Here is a 14,572-nt window from a genome sequence, read left to right as displayed (position 1 = left end):
TTAATGATAATGATAAATACTGCCCATCCGTTCTAAGTTTGCTTTTGGATGGAAGGAAACAAACAAACAAACAATTCGGTTAAATAAATGAATCAATATGAAACACTAATGTATACAAAAAGAGATCCCGGGTCCCAGACACACCCCTATAAAGTAGACCACTAATGAAGAGCACCACAGTGAGGGTTAAGTGATGAGTGGAGTCATATGATGAGAGGCATGCTTCCACTACGCCTTAGTGCTAGTTCTAACTCATTAACCTCCTCAACTGATTAGCCGCTTACTGATTACTCAAAGGGAAGAGCGGAAAAGAACAGGACGAAGGAAGAAAAAAAAAGAAACCGGCATCGATTTTGAAGGCTTTCTGAGAAACCGCGTTAAAAACATCTCCCCTCATGATTATCTCTCTCACATAGTGTTCTCTCCACTAAAGGGTGATAGGCCTCTTTTGAAGGTGGCAGAAGGAGGAGGAGTGAGCTCAGCCCTGCAAGGACAGAGGGCGATGGATGCCCAGATTATCCACACATGTGCCCGTCCCCTTCATGGCTGCCAGGAACGTGTGGCATAACTCACCACCACCAACTCCGAAAAAGACAATGGAGAGCCACCTTTGACCTTTGGTCTCACATTTCATTCTCTGTCCGGCAAAACTTGATCAATAAATCATATGGTGGCTTAACCAGGCTAGGCCTCACCACACAACAAAGACAAATTCTTGCAGCGCAGTTTAGCCCTCCTGTGACAATGGCATGGAGGCCATAATCTCTGAGCAAAAGAAGCACTTCCAACAGGTTGTGTTTGCATTCTTTGACACTTTCAGCAGGAAACCATGGTTTCAACGTTGACAAAATACAAACATGCAAATGTCCATAGTAAGCGAAAGCTAATGAGGGTACTTGGTTAAATATAGCCTCTCACGTGGTCCACAGCGAGACTTTTTCCACTTATCTGTTTCAGTGATGGTCTCTCTAGTATGAGCATATACACTCACACACACACACACTCAGTGGGTTTACATGGGTCTATGACAATATTCTTTAATTAGGCCTTGTAATGTTTTCTGACTGGGTCATTTAAGAAAAATATACTCTTGTCCAACTCCAGATATGGTGTTGCTGAAGATCAATAATGTTGGTCTTGAATTGAAAATACAGTGACAACACTAGGTTCTGTGAATGAATGTCTAAGCACAACACAGACTACCAATAGATGGTGTCAAATTGATCAGGATGTATTACAGTTTGAGCTGCATTATTCAACAGCCCAGCATTTTGAGTCAGACGAGCTTGGGGGATGGGGGGGTGTTGCAAATAGACATGACTACATATCCCATGACCCTTTGCCCCCTTGCTATCATAGCAACATTCGAAATCCAGATGTGCCAACTCTGGGAGTCCATTACCCAGAATACATTTCCATTAAGACCCCGGCAACCCAGAGACATAGTCACAACAAGAGGAAGCAAATGGATTGTAATGGCAACTATAGTGACACACAATGGCTCATGAAAAACACAGAACCTGGTGATCCTGAACACTATACTGTGACGCATGTGTGCTTCTCTGTCCTGTTTATGCGTTATGAACCTATCAGCCTAAAGCAATTTTTTTTACACACACAGACACACACACACATCACTGTCTGTGCTGACTGACACCAATACCCATTCACTGATATGATGCATCTTTGCTAAATGAAAACAACCTTAATTTGAATGAGGTCACTTAGATACGCTATCTGTGCGTCACTCTTATGGTACGATGGCAGGAAACAGAAGCCGATAAAACCTTAGGTTGCTGTGACCTCAGGGACGCTGTGTACACGTTCATGACCAGTGCAGGCCTTTAAACCACTCCCCTCCCATACAGAACATCTAATTTATTCTTAATGGCTGTAGTAGGATATAGACTGGCCTGCAGGACAGATATATTTGTCCCATGATGAATGATGTCTTATCGAAGACGAACCTCAGTGTTGATTGATAATAATCTACTTGCGTGACTAGTGTGACCAGTTATATTGATTATTATGTTTTACCTCATCTACCATGTTGAAATCTAAGTATTTTGTGCATAAGTGTATAAGTTCCACATAACTTAATGTTGAATCAGTGTTTTAGTTAAGGTTTCAGTGACCTAAAGCCACAAGTAGGTCTTCTGATAAACTGAAAGACTTGACTACACTGTGAATCACTTAGTCATAGACATTTTCTCAAAGATGTCCAAGAATTCAGTTCACTCCTTGTAAAGCAGCTTCAAATGATGAGCAGGCAGAGGTACATTCTACAAACCCTGTTAAAATATTATATATAACTCTCCTCTAGGTAGGTACCTAACAATGAAAATACATTGCCTGGAAGCTCTTGAAGTTTTAGCAGGTATACGTCACATTGACGGATACTTTTCAATTTTCAACTTTAGGGATAGCGCTCCCTCTATTGGTAGAAAAGGGTACTCCCTTACAATGTCTATGTAGCACTTCAGCTGACACCAAGACAAGCAGAGCTCCCCCTTCAGGCTTGAAAAAGCAGCGTCAAGCCCATCCACTTTATATGTATGTACAATTGGAAAAAAAAGGTTCTTTAGATCAAGACTCCAAGTAATCTTGGGAAAGTAGTGCAGTAGATTTCATTACAAATACTCAGTCCATTTAGAGATACAACACAGGTCCTAAAACACACCTAAAACCCTGCCACTAAGTCTGTAAAATGTAAGATATGAGACATTGTAGTGTGTAAAATAGCTCTGGTACTTCATGCAAATATCTGGTTGCGTGAGTTACACAAAATGTTGGTGCTTCTTTGACATTTATTCCACACCAAAACCGTGACAAGAACAAACTGTATTTCCATTACAAGGTTTAATTTCTTATTGTTATGGTACCCCTCCTCTTCAGATACATGGACAGAAGTGTCAAGTGACTAACTCTAGTACAGCTGACGAATGTTTACAAAAACGGAGATGTGAGCTGTAAACTTGAGTGGATGAGAGCATGAAGAGACCCGTGTTGCATTCTGGGTAAGGAGGTAGGGACTCGTCTAGAAGCTAGCCAATTCCATCTTCTTCTTGAGCGACTCGGGCATTTCCGGGGGAGGGGGGCGGGGCAAGCGGAAGTAGACCTTCACTGAGTCGTAGATGAACCACTGCAGGGCAGTCAGGGTTCCAATCATGATGATACGAGCAACCAAGCCCTTCCACACACCTGCAGCAAGGTTCACACACACACACACACACACAAAACACACACATACACACACACACACACACACACACACACACACACACACACACACACACACACACACACACACAAACACACACACACACATACACAAAAACACACACACACAAACAAACACACACACAGGAAAACATACTTCTAAGCATAAGAAGAAGGCACATTTTGACATGAATGACAGTTCGAAATGTAGTCTTTATAGTGGGAAGACCTCCAGGACATGGATGTAAGTTCAGTGAAATAAAAAAAAACATCTAGTGTGTGCAAGTGTGTTTGTGTTTGTGTCTGCCTGCATGTCTGTCTGTGTGTGTGTGTGTGTGTGTGTGCCTGTTCGTCTGTCTGTCTCTCTCTGTGTATGTACATATATGTTTGTGAGCCTGCATGTGTGTATGTGTATGTGTGTGTCTGTCGGTGTTGGTGTCTGCGTGTGTGTGTGTGTGTGTGTGTGTGTGTGTGTGTGTGTGTGTGTGTGTGTGTGTGTGTGTGTGTGTACTTTAGGTGTACATCTCACCTCGGGGTCCAAGGCGTCTGAGCACCTGCATAGTGCTGCTCCCACTGTCCTTGTTAAGCACAGACACCACAGAGTCAGCTGGGTGAGAGACCACTGCACAGAACACACCAGCTGCAGAGAGAGAAACACACACACACACAAACACACACACACACACACACACACACACACACACACACATAAACACACACACACACACACGCAAACACATACAAACACACGCACACACACACATTCATAATGTCTCAGGAAAATAACAAGAGCCCGGGTGGAATGACCTTCCTATGACTACCTGAAAACCATTTGGTGCAAATGAAGCTAAAACTATACTGTGATTTTATTTCAATAGATAAATCGAGGAACGGGAATTTAAATTTAAATAGATCAATAAAGGTGCATTGAGTGGGTGGGTGGATGAATTAATTGACTAATTAATTAATAAATGAATGAGCTACTATACATTTTGTAATAAGTGTAAGAGGTAAGATAATAAGCACATAATGATACTGTAAAAATTTGGTATGGTCAATGTAAACAGTTTAGTTTAAACATTGTAAACTGATAATATATCCCCTTAACCTTCTCCATCTGCCTTTTTTAATTCTTAGCCAATATATAGATATATACATATATATATATACATATAGATATCCCACAAGTCCATTTCCCAGTGTTTCATTTCTGGTTCTGTGTCACTCACCAATGTACCCGGCCATAAAAGTGACCATCAGCTGCTCTCTCTTGGTGCACTCGCTGCGGGGCTTGGGCACCACGTGCTTGTAGAGCAGCTCCACGGTGCGCTCAAAGCAGGCAAACTTCATCATGGTGTAGGGGATCTGCCTGAGCCACAGTGGGTACACACCCTTATAGAACCTGCACGTGGCTCAGAGAAGGACAGGGAGAGAGGGAGAGAGAGAGAGAGGGAGAGAGGGAGCAAGAGAGAGAGAGAGATCCCCGATTAGTAAGTCAGCTCTGACAGGTGATAGCTGGAGGTTTGAGTAAGGAACATTCCGAGTGAAAGGAACGTTCGATTACTGGGGAAAGTGCCCTTTTTCTTGAGCAAAAACAAAGCAAACTATAAAAGAAACATACAGTTAGGATCTTCAGTGTGTCTCAGTGAATGTTTGTGTGTGTGTAATGAGGGGGTCTGTATGTATAATGTATGCATGTCTGATTGTTAAATATAAATATATTAAATATATTCATGGATATATTAATATACCATGTAATATAACATGTAAATGTGTGTGTGTGTGTGTGTGTGTGTGTGTGTATGTGTTTTCATATGTGGTCCGCCACACTCCCGTTTGTACTCACCCATTGAGCCCCTCCTCGCCATACATCCTGGGGAAGCACTCGCGGAGTGTGTTGGCGTACCCCGGCTGCGTCTGGATGCGCACCTTACACGCCTCCATGGGCGCCAGGGCGATGTCAGCAAAGAACTCCGCACTGGCTGACGACGCCAGGTACAGAGAGGTTCTCCACAGGTAGGTGTTCTCCTGCTCAGGACAGAAATGGGCTAAGATTACACAACAACAACAAAATATCTTTAACAAAAACGAATTTGTATAAAAGGGTAAAAACCGCGCCTGCTTATATTCATATTCACACACCAAACGTCAATGCTGTCCAATCTAAAAAGCAATGATATGTAAACTTGATCAATATTGCTTGGGTCTCCTCTCTCCCAGTGACACTCCTACCACTGCAGCCTTTAACAGTAGAACGTATTAGTTTCAAATGTATTTTCATTGTGCAGCGTATAGTACAAAGACAACAAAATACAGTTCTAAAATATAGTACTAACAGTAGATAATAGTCATCACTTCAATAGTCACTTGCATTTCCTCTCCCTTCCTCTTCCTTCCTCTACCTCTTCTTATCTTTCCTCTAATGCTATCTCCTCTAACTAGTACTTAACTCGCACTTACAGTATTTACATTCCTGAACTTTTCATTCCTTAGGTAAAGTAGTATTTATTGTTACACTAGGTCTCTATTGCCCGTAGCCTGATTGTTTTCTCCTCTGTACTTCGCTTTGGATAAAAGCGTCTGCTAAATGACTAAATGTAAATGTTATCATTTGTGCTTCCATACCAAACCACATGTAAATGACTGACTGACTGACAGACTACTTCCCTAATAGTACATCTTCCCAATCTCTACCCACCTCCCCCAGCATGTCGGCGTAGAACGACTTGAACATCTCATAGAAGCCAAACTTGCACAGGCCCTGCATGGAGTAGCCAATGAAGGTCGGGGCCCAACCCCTTCCCAGGCCCCTGAACCCATCCTCACGCAGGGTCACAGAGAAGCCAGTAAAGATGGACTTGTACTTGTCCGGGTCAACCTGCAAGACAGAATACACAACGATTATGAACTCCCATTGAAGATGGACTTGTACCTGTCCGGGTCCGGTATATATACTATATATATAGAGAGAGAGAGAGAGAGAGAGAGAGTATATGATCTTGTCTAAAAGAATGGCATAATATTTTTTGAATGAGTAATGTGACAGTTGGTGTTTAGTTGGTGACTGATCTTGCATCTTAACTCTTGGTGTTTGTCTATTAATGTCTCATCAAAGTAAATATTCACAACACTATCGATGTCACGCTGAAGCAGCGTTGATGCACAGACCTGAATGCGGCATTTGATGAGGTCGAGGGGCACGACAGCCGTGTGTGTGAGGCCGCAGCTCAGGATCCCCCCGAAGCCACACAAGGCGTAATATTTATTGGAGCCGTACTCGCAGCTCACCTCAGGGTCTGAGGAGCACACACACAGAGGAGGTCAAGCAAGGCAAACGAATATTTGGTATTCCTAAAAACTGCCTATATTCTCCACTGTACGTGAAATAAGACTGCTATTTTAGTTTTATCCCTGCAAGTGTTTTATATGATTCAAAATCCACATGGTAGATTGTCAAAGACATTAAATGCACCTTAGAGTCCAGAATATGAAGGAATAGCTACAAATTAGGTGATGCAAACATAGCCCAGAATAATGTGTCTCTTTTGATGTTTTGGTTGTTGCAAGGATATATAGTGGGGTCATGCATCGTTCAAATGTTGACATTTGTGTTTTACAGCAGCACAAAAGGACCCACCATTTCAAAGCACACAGAGAACAGAGAAATGTCACAAAAAAACAAGCAAAAATCAGCCCAATGTGCCAAAATAAAACGACCTCTTCAGCTAATGTACAGCAACGTTAGCCTGGCGTTGCCAGACAGACCACTCTTAAAGTGAAAAGGCATGAGGTGTGCTAGCCAAGGCTTTCTGTAGCCTGGACGAGGCCAGTCATACTAGTGGAATGAAGTTTCAATAAATCACTATATTTTTATTTTACACCATTTCGACTCACAATTACCACAAGGAATAGTTTTCTTCCCAAGTAAAGGGCAAAACTGCTTGCTACACCGGTGGTGAGAAGCTAAGAAGTTTGTCATAAGCCAGCAGACTTTCAGTTCGTGCAGCGCAAACCGGTGAGAAGCTTAGTGACTAGTTGTCACGGTCAAGTTCGAACGCTCATTATACCGGCGGGGAGCTGTGAAAATGTATTTTTTGCGTCAATATTCTTATAACGAAGTTATTTCATGTTACAAGGCCATAACGTTACCATGTCCTTCGTAGTACAGTAAGATACAGTTTGTCCTTCATGCCACCGTCTGTAAAGCTTATGTGAGGCTCCAGTTTAAATAGGCTGTAGTCAGATAGCCTATATTAATCCTAGATAGTCCTATTGAGCAGGCCAAAATTAAAACATTTGTACTTTATACAACTTCAAATGTATCCATCTGTAATATAATTATGATAATTATTAGGATTTTATCAGCTTTACAAATTGCTGTGTGTTGAAAGTTTTTGGTTATCGAGAAATCTTGACATATCTTATCAATCGATAAACTTCAAACAGTATATTGATGGCTCCGGTACCTTCAAGTGAGGCCGCTGCGAGTGTACGTTTCAGGTGTGGCTCAACAGGTGTGTCTTGTCCCGGCTCCTCAGCTTCATGCAGGACCATAACCGGGGTGCAGAAAGGGTTCGCCCTGGTCAACTGCGTCAGCGTGTATGGATACATCTTCTGGAGCTGAGGGTTGTGGGAATAAAAAATGACATCGTGAAAAAAGATATACCTGTTTGAGGCAACATGGCTGTAAAGGAAACAGCACATGCCCTCTGGGAAACAATCAGTCTGCCATTTTAAGGCTAAGGCAATCAGATTAATTAGCTAGATAAATACAACGTATGTCAGATTGTAATTTGATGGGAGAAAAGATAGCCAATTCTGTTCTTCACTAAAGGCACATGAAGCCTAGTCGTTGAACTGGTTGGTTAAATAGCGTTTGTAAATGTAATCGTAAACAGATTGATAGTCTTTCATTACCCTGGCTTCTCTGTGGTCCGAAACGGCGCCTCCTCAGTGCAGCGGCTCCCAGGCGTCAACTGACCTTCTGCTAAATCAATCTGTCCTCCCGTTAACTACGTCACTCTCGACAAAGCGGGGTAGACAAGATGCATCCTTTTCAACTCGTAGAGAAGAAAACCTGTGTGATAAGAGTATGGACTAAAAAACTTAGTTATAGTCCTAAAAGTATTTTAATGACTGAGTCAGAGGACTGATTTATACCTGTGTTGGTAAAAGTATACGTTTAGGCCTATAAACTATAATGACCACACTGTCAATAAAATAATTAGTGGATCAATTCCTTTACTGTGTGAGACAATGGCCCAGCCCAGGTTTATTGTGTTTTATACGAAAGCCAGCGTGAGTAATTGGGTGAGTAACTACGCTAAATAGTGAGAGTAAGGCAGGTCAAGTTTTATTATGGACTATCACAAAGTACATCAAGCTTACTAGCTACTACAAGACAGTTCAATGGAAGTGTGCGGCTGATCCATAACAGAGGGACTAGTAAGTAGATTATGCCGGCAGAGAAGGGCTATTCTCGGCCGTGAGTCAGGTGAGTCAACCTCCCGCCGTGCTGTGCGCGGAGAATGATCAAAGCAGACTTTTCCCTATATTCTTCAACAGGATCCCCATATAGTCCTGTCCTGGTCGTAAATAATTAATGGACTATGGATAATAATGACTCATGGACTGGAATTCGGATTTCAAACTGGAGTCTAAATTAATCAAGCAATATTTGGGTAGATCAAAGCGACATAGCTTTACGCCTAACACAGATACATAACAGTTTAAGAAATGGTTTTGAAATAAGTATATAAACAACCCTAATAAGTATTAATTTTTTATTCAATTCGCTCAATATTGTACACAGCACCCCCCACCACCCATCACAAAACTGCTCTTAAAAGCTATGTTCATTGAGGTTCAGCCTTAATCCCAAGGTTCAACATGTGCTGGCTGTCCATTGCTCTGACACAAATCAAAGTGTACAATAGACCATAAGTTTCATTAGGTAAACATGGCAAAAATAACATCACAGATACAACATGTTAACATAAACACATTTTATTGAAAATATAAATAGTTGTATTGCCATCACACACAAATTAACACACATAGGCTACAAGAGACTAGATCAGTGGTTCTCAAAGTGTGGGGAAGGTCCCCATTAAGTCTATGTGAGAAGGGATAGCTAGCCGAATTATTAATAGAACGGACATGCGCCTAACATGAACACTGATTGATCACCCAGTGAAAAGTTAAGCATGTTTAAATGTTTTAAACCACAGCTCTGATCAAATAAAACAAAACAAATGTTTTAACTGATAAAATATTATATATAAATATATAATAACTGAAAATAGTTGAACTGATGGATGAAATTAAATTGAAAATGTTGAACTGTTCAAATGTAGAAACAACGATTAAGAAAACAGCTGATGGTCATCTGTTAGTTATTAAAAGAGAAATTGCACGTAATATGTGAGTGTCTGGATTTTTACACTGTGGTGTTGGGGGGGGGGGGTGTTGTTCATTGACAAAGGTGGGCCTGCCATAAAACGTTTGGAAACCACTGGACTAGATTTATCCCTGTAAAAAAGAAATGATCACAAGTAACCTATGGTACATACATCATGGTAAAGGACTGTATGGGTCAGGCGTTAATGTGTTTCAGTCTGGAGAGGAAAGCAAGGCAGACAGGAGGAGAGATAGACAGATGCAATACAAAGATGCAATGAAAGCAGAGAACAACAGATCTGGTGTCTGCTTCCCAAAAGTCTTGTCGTGCAATGACCATGGTCATTAAAAGAGAGAGAGAGAGAGAGAGAGAGAGAGAGAGAGAGAGAGAGAGAGAGAGAGTACAAATAATCAAGATGATACATTCTCTTCATCTCGTCTGGCTGCTGGAGAACCACACTTTGGGGATCTTCACTAGAGGCCACAAAAGCAGCTCTCTGGTGCATTTACCACCACACTGAAGATGTGAGTTAGTGTACTTTGGAGAGGGAGATGTGTGTATATCAGATTTATGTATGGGTGTAAAAAGTCAAACATTAAACAACAGGCCAGTACGACAAACAGATATGTACATGAAATGTTTTGCCTACAGATAAAAAATACAGTCATTTTAAAGAGAGGCAGTGGGTGTTGCTTACTGGTGAAACAGACAGGAAAAAAGGACTGTCAGAAAGGGTGATGACGGGGTTCCAGTGTGTGTGTGGTGTGTGTGGTGTGGTCAGACACAATTTGAAAGAAAATCTAACACTTGCAAAAGTTCTATAAAATAATTTTTTCCACCATTCAGAAGCCACGTTTGCATTCCACACTGAAAAAAAAGTCCATTCCGGTGAACCTTGACCTGCACATTTACAATTATAATGGTAGTACAACGTTAGGACTACCCATTCCCTGGGTGTACACCACTTAGGACCACTGCACGATTAACACCTTATACGATAATGTAATCAAAGCCACCCAAAAAAATTGAAAACAACGATTTTGTCAAAAAGATAAATTCGCCAACAGTTTCTGCCACCACGATGGAAATCCACTCCCACGTAAACATGCCAGTGTCCTCAGGCTCTTGAATGACCTCCTCCACGGGTGGAGGTGAAACGATCTCATCGACCTGGAAGATGTAGAGCAGGCAGCCAGTCAGCACACCGAAGACCAGGAAACCAGCTAGCTTTGCCCACAGCGGCATCCAGAGCCTACAGAAACAAAGACCATTACAGCACTGCAGAGACGTGATTCATAAAGTTACAGCTACTGCTACTGCTATAGCTGATTGACACAGTGCCATTTTAAAGTTCACTCACAGTGTCCCAATAAAGGACATAAATACTATGGAAATAGTACTTACTTATTTAAATGCATTTTGATATATTAATACTAGGGCTGTCAATAGATAAAAAAAAATTAACTAATTAATCTCACATTTTGAAATTCATTAATCTAGATTAATCGCGATTAAAAGTTTGTTTTTCTTCTAAAGACTAAATCTTATAAATTAACGAGTAATCACTTCAGACAGCGTGTATTTTGTTTAATGGTATTTTCTTCCGTGCTCTTTCACCGTCATACAAGGCCGACAGTCACCGGCAACCCAAACTGCTACAGCGTTGGTAACCTTTTCACGGACTGGTCTAGTTATTTTCCTAGAGAAGTCGTGGAGTGTGGGTTGGCGACCATCTAACCTGGGACTTCTTTCTGTCGGGTGCTTTGCATTAAGACGAGCTGCTTCTGTGACAGCTAAATTCAGCTTGACAAATGCCACATACAACTTTAGTTTTGTCGATTGTTCTGTCATTTTGCCTCTTAAACAGAAACTTTTCGCCCAACAATCCCTTAGCTCTCTCCATCTTCCACTACCGTCTCAATCTCTCCTATCTAACTGACTGCAGGCACGTGGTGGTTTCGTGTCAGGGGTCAACGCACACCGGAAGTAAAGTTGCGTTAACTGCGTTAAAATATTTTATCGCATTAATCTCGGCCACAATAATCTCATAGATGAACGCGTTAACTTTGACAGCCCTAATTAATACATATGTTGCAAAATGTATTTGCTGTTAGGGTTGGGGTTAGTAACAAGGTATTAATGTAGTAATTTATACTACTGAATAAGAAATTGTATTACTTAGAAGCTTTCGTTCATGTTGTTATTATTTTTATTATCATTATTCTTAGTATTATTCCCACTTCTGATATGACCACAGCAAACAGATGTTAAAATACCTGTCACTTATATGTTACAACTCTGTCTCACTCTTTTTCTCTCTTTCTCTCTCTGATGGTCCTCTCTGCACTTTTGTGGCACATCCCAATGTACCCTTTACCTCAGACCCTCCCTCTCACGATACTTTTACTTTTCCCTGGTAATTATGTCACACTGATTTCTACTACTTGACTTACTTGATGTCTTTTGGGCCATGGATCCCATTGGGGATAATCTCCTTGTTCTGTTGTCCGAACGCCTTCTGGATCTGTCCAGGTACACAAACAGACACATGTTCCAACTCACGTGGTATAGAGGATAACAGGAAGGAGAGATAGACAGACAGACAGACAGACAGGACAGACACAGAGGCATTGGCAGAATGAGAGAAAGACAAATCCTTCAGTCCCTCTTCTGTGCCTCAGAATTAAGGTTTGTGCAGCTCTGGTGATGTAGGCCTATCTGTGTCATGCCAGAAGGCATATTTGAAAAACTTCAATTGAGAGACAGGCAAGACATAAGTACAGTATCACTGCTGCAAAAGGGGATATACTGAAGGAAAAGGGAAAAAAGACAGAATGAAGAGTGAAGAAAAGACAAAAGTAACAGAGGAATGGGCAGAAAAGTAGGTGGCTGGACATAGACGCCAATGATGCAGACAATAGGGAGAGGGGGCTATGCAGAGACAGGATAACGAAAGAAAAAACTTGTAACAGAGAAGAGAGAAGAAGAGAACTGGAGAGATAAAAGAGAGCAGAAAAGAGAGGAGAGGAGAGGAGAATAACAGACACTGACAGAGACTAGACAGGGATTAGACTGGCATGTGTAGGAGTTGTCCTGCATGTGATTCTGCCATGTGTGTTTGTGCCACTGCCCATCTAGTGCCACCTTGTGTCAAAATAAAAGTCTGGACTCGCCTCTGAACTTGTACTGAAATGACTTGAGGGATAGAGGGAGGATAACAGACAGACAGACAGACAGACAGACACACAGGTGAGGCCAAGGATCAGAATGTTCTTACGCCATTGCTGTTGGCAACCATTGCCCGGGTGAGGATGCGGGTGGTGTGCCACGATGCTTTCCCGTTTGCCACGGCCCCCTCCTTCTTCTCCTCCAGCTGGTCCTCAAACCACTGCACCTCCTCTGACCAGTGCACAAACTCCCCAGCCTCTCCATCTGAAAGGCAAGCTTTAAGGCCATCACAATCAAACCGATGTCTTCTGCCTGCCAGGCAACAGGTCTACACATCTTCTTTAACTGTGTAGTGTTTTTATTTGTAATTAATTGTCAAAGAAAGACAGTGGTTCAATGATGATATAACTGTGAAGGCATGATACATAAACAAGTGCTCTCCGGAATGACTGGGCACGTCACAGTTTATCTCTCAGACTGAGGCCTTTTATTTGCATTTCTTTATATTTGTGATATACTCGTTTAAGTACGAATTTGTATCATCAATGGAGCAGAGCAAGTAATTAAATAAGTGGATCATATATTACATTTTGTTCCATCTCAAATGTAAGTAATGATGTTATCTGGTACCTAACCGGTGAGGATTTGTCCTTAATTCCCCTCTGGTACAGATAGAGGCCATCAGTCAGGTAGCCGTATAAATCCTATGTACTTAGCACGCTAAAATTAAAACGTTTGCTCTTTGACTCTTACTATGGGTTTAATGTACACCTTCAAAAACATGTTTATGAAAACTATTGATAACCTAAAACATTAAGGTCGAATAAACAATAATGAGTTGGTTTACTGTCTTTATAATGGTAGTACAAAGTCCTGAAGTCACTTTGCGCTAACGCTATTGAAGAGCATACAACTGAACATAATGATTTCATAGGGTAATCTTTGTGTTGTACATACTGTCATAGTCAACCGACGGGAGTTTCCGCTTTGGATGTGCCTCTTCTGGTGCGCCCTGAACCGGCTGCTCGTTCTGATGCATGCCGCTGAACGGAGTGCTGAAAGGATTCCACCTGTCCAACTGCGTCAGGGTGTGTGGATACATCTTTATTTGCAACTGGGATCTGGAGGAACAGAAATGAACCACTGATCGTACAATAGCATAGACCCAATTCTTAATAATATGAATTAAAATACGTGTGTGGGACATTTTAATGATAGGCAAATATAATTTTAAAGCAATGGGATAAAATGATGACCTAGTCAAAAGCAAACTGTAGGCTGCATACGTGGAAAACTTCAGTAGACTACAGTTACGCATTGGTTTTGTATTCCATTAGGCCTACTTAACACCTCTGATTAATTAACTGAAAAGTAAATATAACAGCTTAAATAACCAACTGCAGACACGCTGTCCATAGTAGTAAAACAGCAGGAACATTTCATCTGTAGCTTACTGCAATCAGATTAATTAGCACTCTCTCCGGTTGTAGTTTGAGGCAATCGTCCACTGTTAACGGAATGTAAGACTGCGTCATCTTGGCCACCATCACACGCAAAAGTAAAGGCTATATCAAAAAAGCGAGAAGAGATTTGATTACCGTGATTTTCCTGTGATCGCAACACGGTGCCTCGTTGGTATACAGTGGATCAGAAGTTGTAACTGCCCTTTGGCTAAATCAATTTGTCCTTCCGTTAACTACGTCACGTGAAAGTAGGGAAAACAATCCAGTCACGTCCAACACTGAGGCAAGAGAAATAAAGACAGCGTGTAGTTGACAGACTGTT

The 14,572-nt window shown here is 41.5% G+C and overlaps 2 protein-coding genes across 4 annotated transcripts; both read right to left on the bottom strand.

The window, feature by feature from the left end:
- Nucleotides 1-2,844: 2,844 nt before the first annotated feature.
- slc25a3a (solute carrier family 25 member 3a) lies at nt 2,845-8,410 on the bottom strand. Its single transcript, XM_031582850.2, has 8 exons — nt 8,137-8,410; nt 7,686-7,839; nt 6,388-6,515; nt 5,918-6,097; nt 5,066-5,247; nt 4,449-4,621; nt 3,749-3,859; nt 2,845-3,201 (listed from the first exon to the last, which is right to left on the bottom strand). Exons 2-8 carry the CDS (start codon nt 7,828-7,830, stop codon nt 3,038-3,040), a joined length of 1,083 nt encoding a protein of 360 aa, XP_031438710.1. The 5' UTR covers nt 7,831-7,839; nt 8,137-8,410; the 3' UTR covers nt 2,845-3,037.
- A 2,011-nt stretch (nt 8,411-10,421) lies between these two features.
- LOC116224098 lies at nt 10,422-14,541 on the bottom strand. Of its 3 annotated transcripts, none has more exons than XM_031582849.2 (5): nt 14,386-14,541; nt 13,745-13,908; nt 12,897-13,051; nt 12,073-12,143; nt 10,422-10,871 (listed from the first exon to the last, which is right to left on the bottom strand). In XM_031582849.2, exons 2-5 carry the CDS (start codon nt 13,887-13,889, stop codon nt 10,610-10,612), a joined length of 633 nt encoding a protein of 210 aa, XP_031438709.1. In that variant the 5' UTR covers nt 13,890-13,908; nt 14,386-14,541; the 3' UTR covers nt 10,422-10,609. The 3 variants fall into 3 exon arrangements, with proteins under 3 accessions (XP_031438709.1, XP_031438707.1, XP_031438708.1); XM_031582847.2 differs by having other exon boundaries at nt 12,897-13,063; nt 14,386-14,536; XM_031582848.1 differs by lacking the exon at nt 14,386-14,541 and adding an exon at nt 14,242-14,373 and having other exon boundaries at nt 12,897-13,063.
- Between the last annotated feature and the right edge of the window lie 31 nt (nt 14,542-14,572).

Source organism: Clupea harengus, chromosome 16 (genome assembly GCF_900700415.2).
Source record: "Clupea harengus chromosome 16, Ch_v2.0.2, whole genome shotgun sequence".
Classification (NCBI taxonomy): Eukaryota; Metazoa; Chordata; class Actinopteri; order Clupeiformes; family Clupeidae; genus Clupea; species Clupea harengus.
This window is presented reverse-complemented; position numbering and strand designations above follow the sequence as displayed.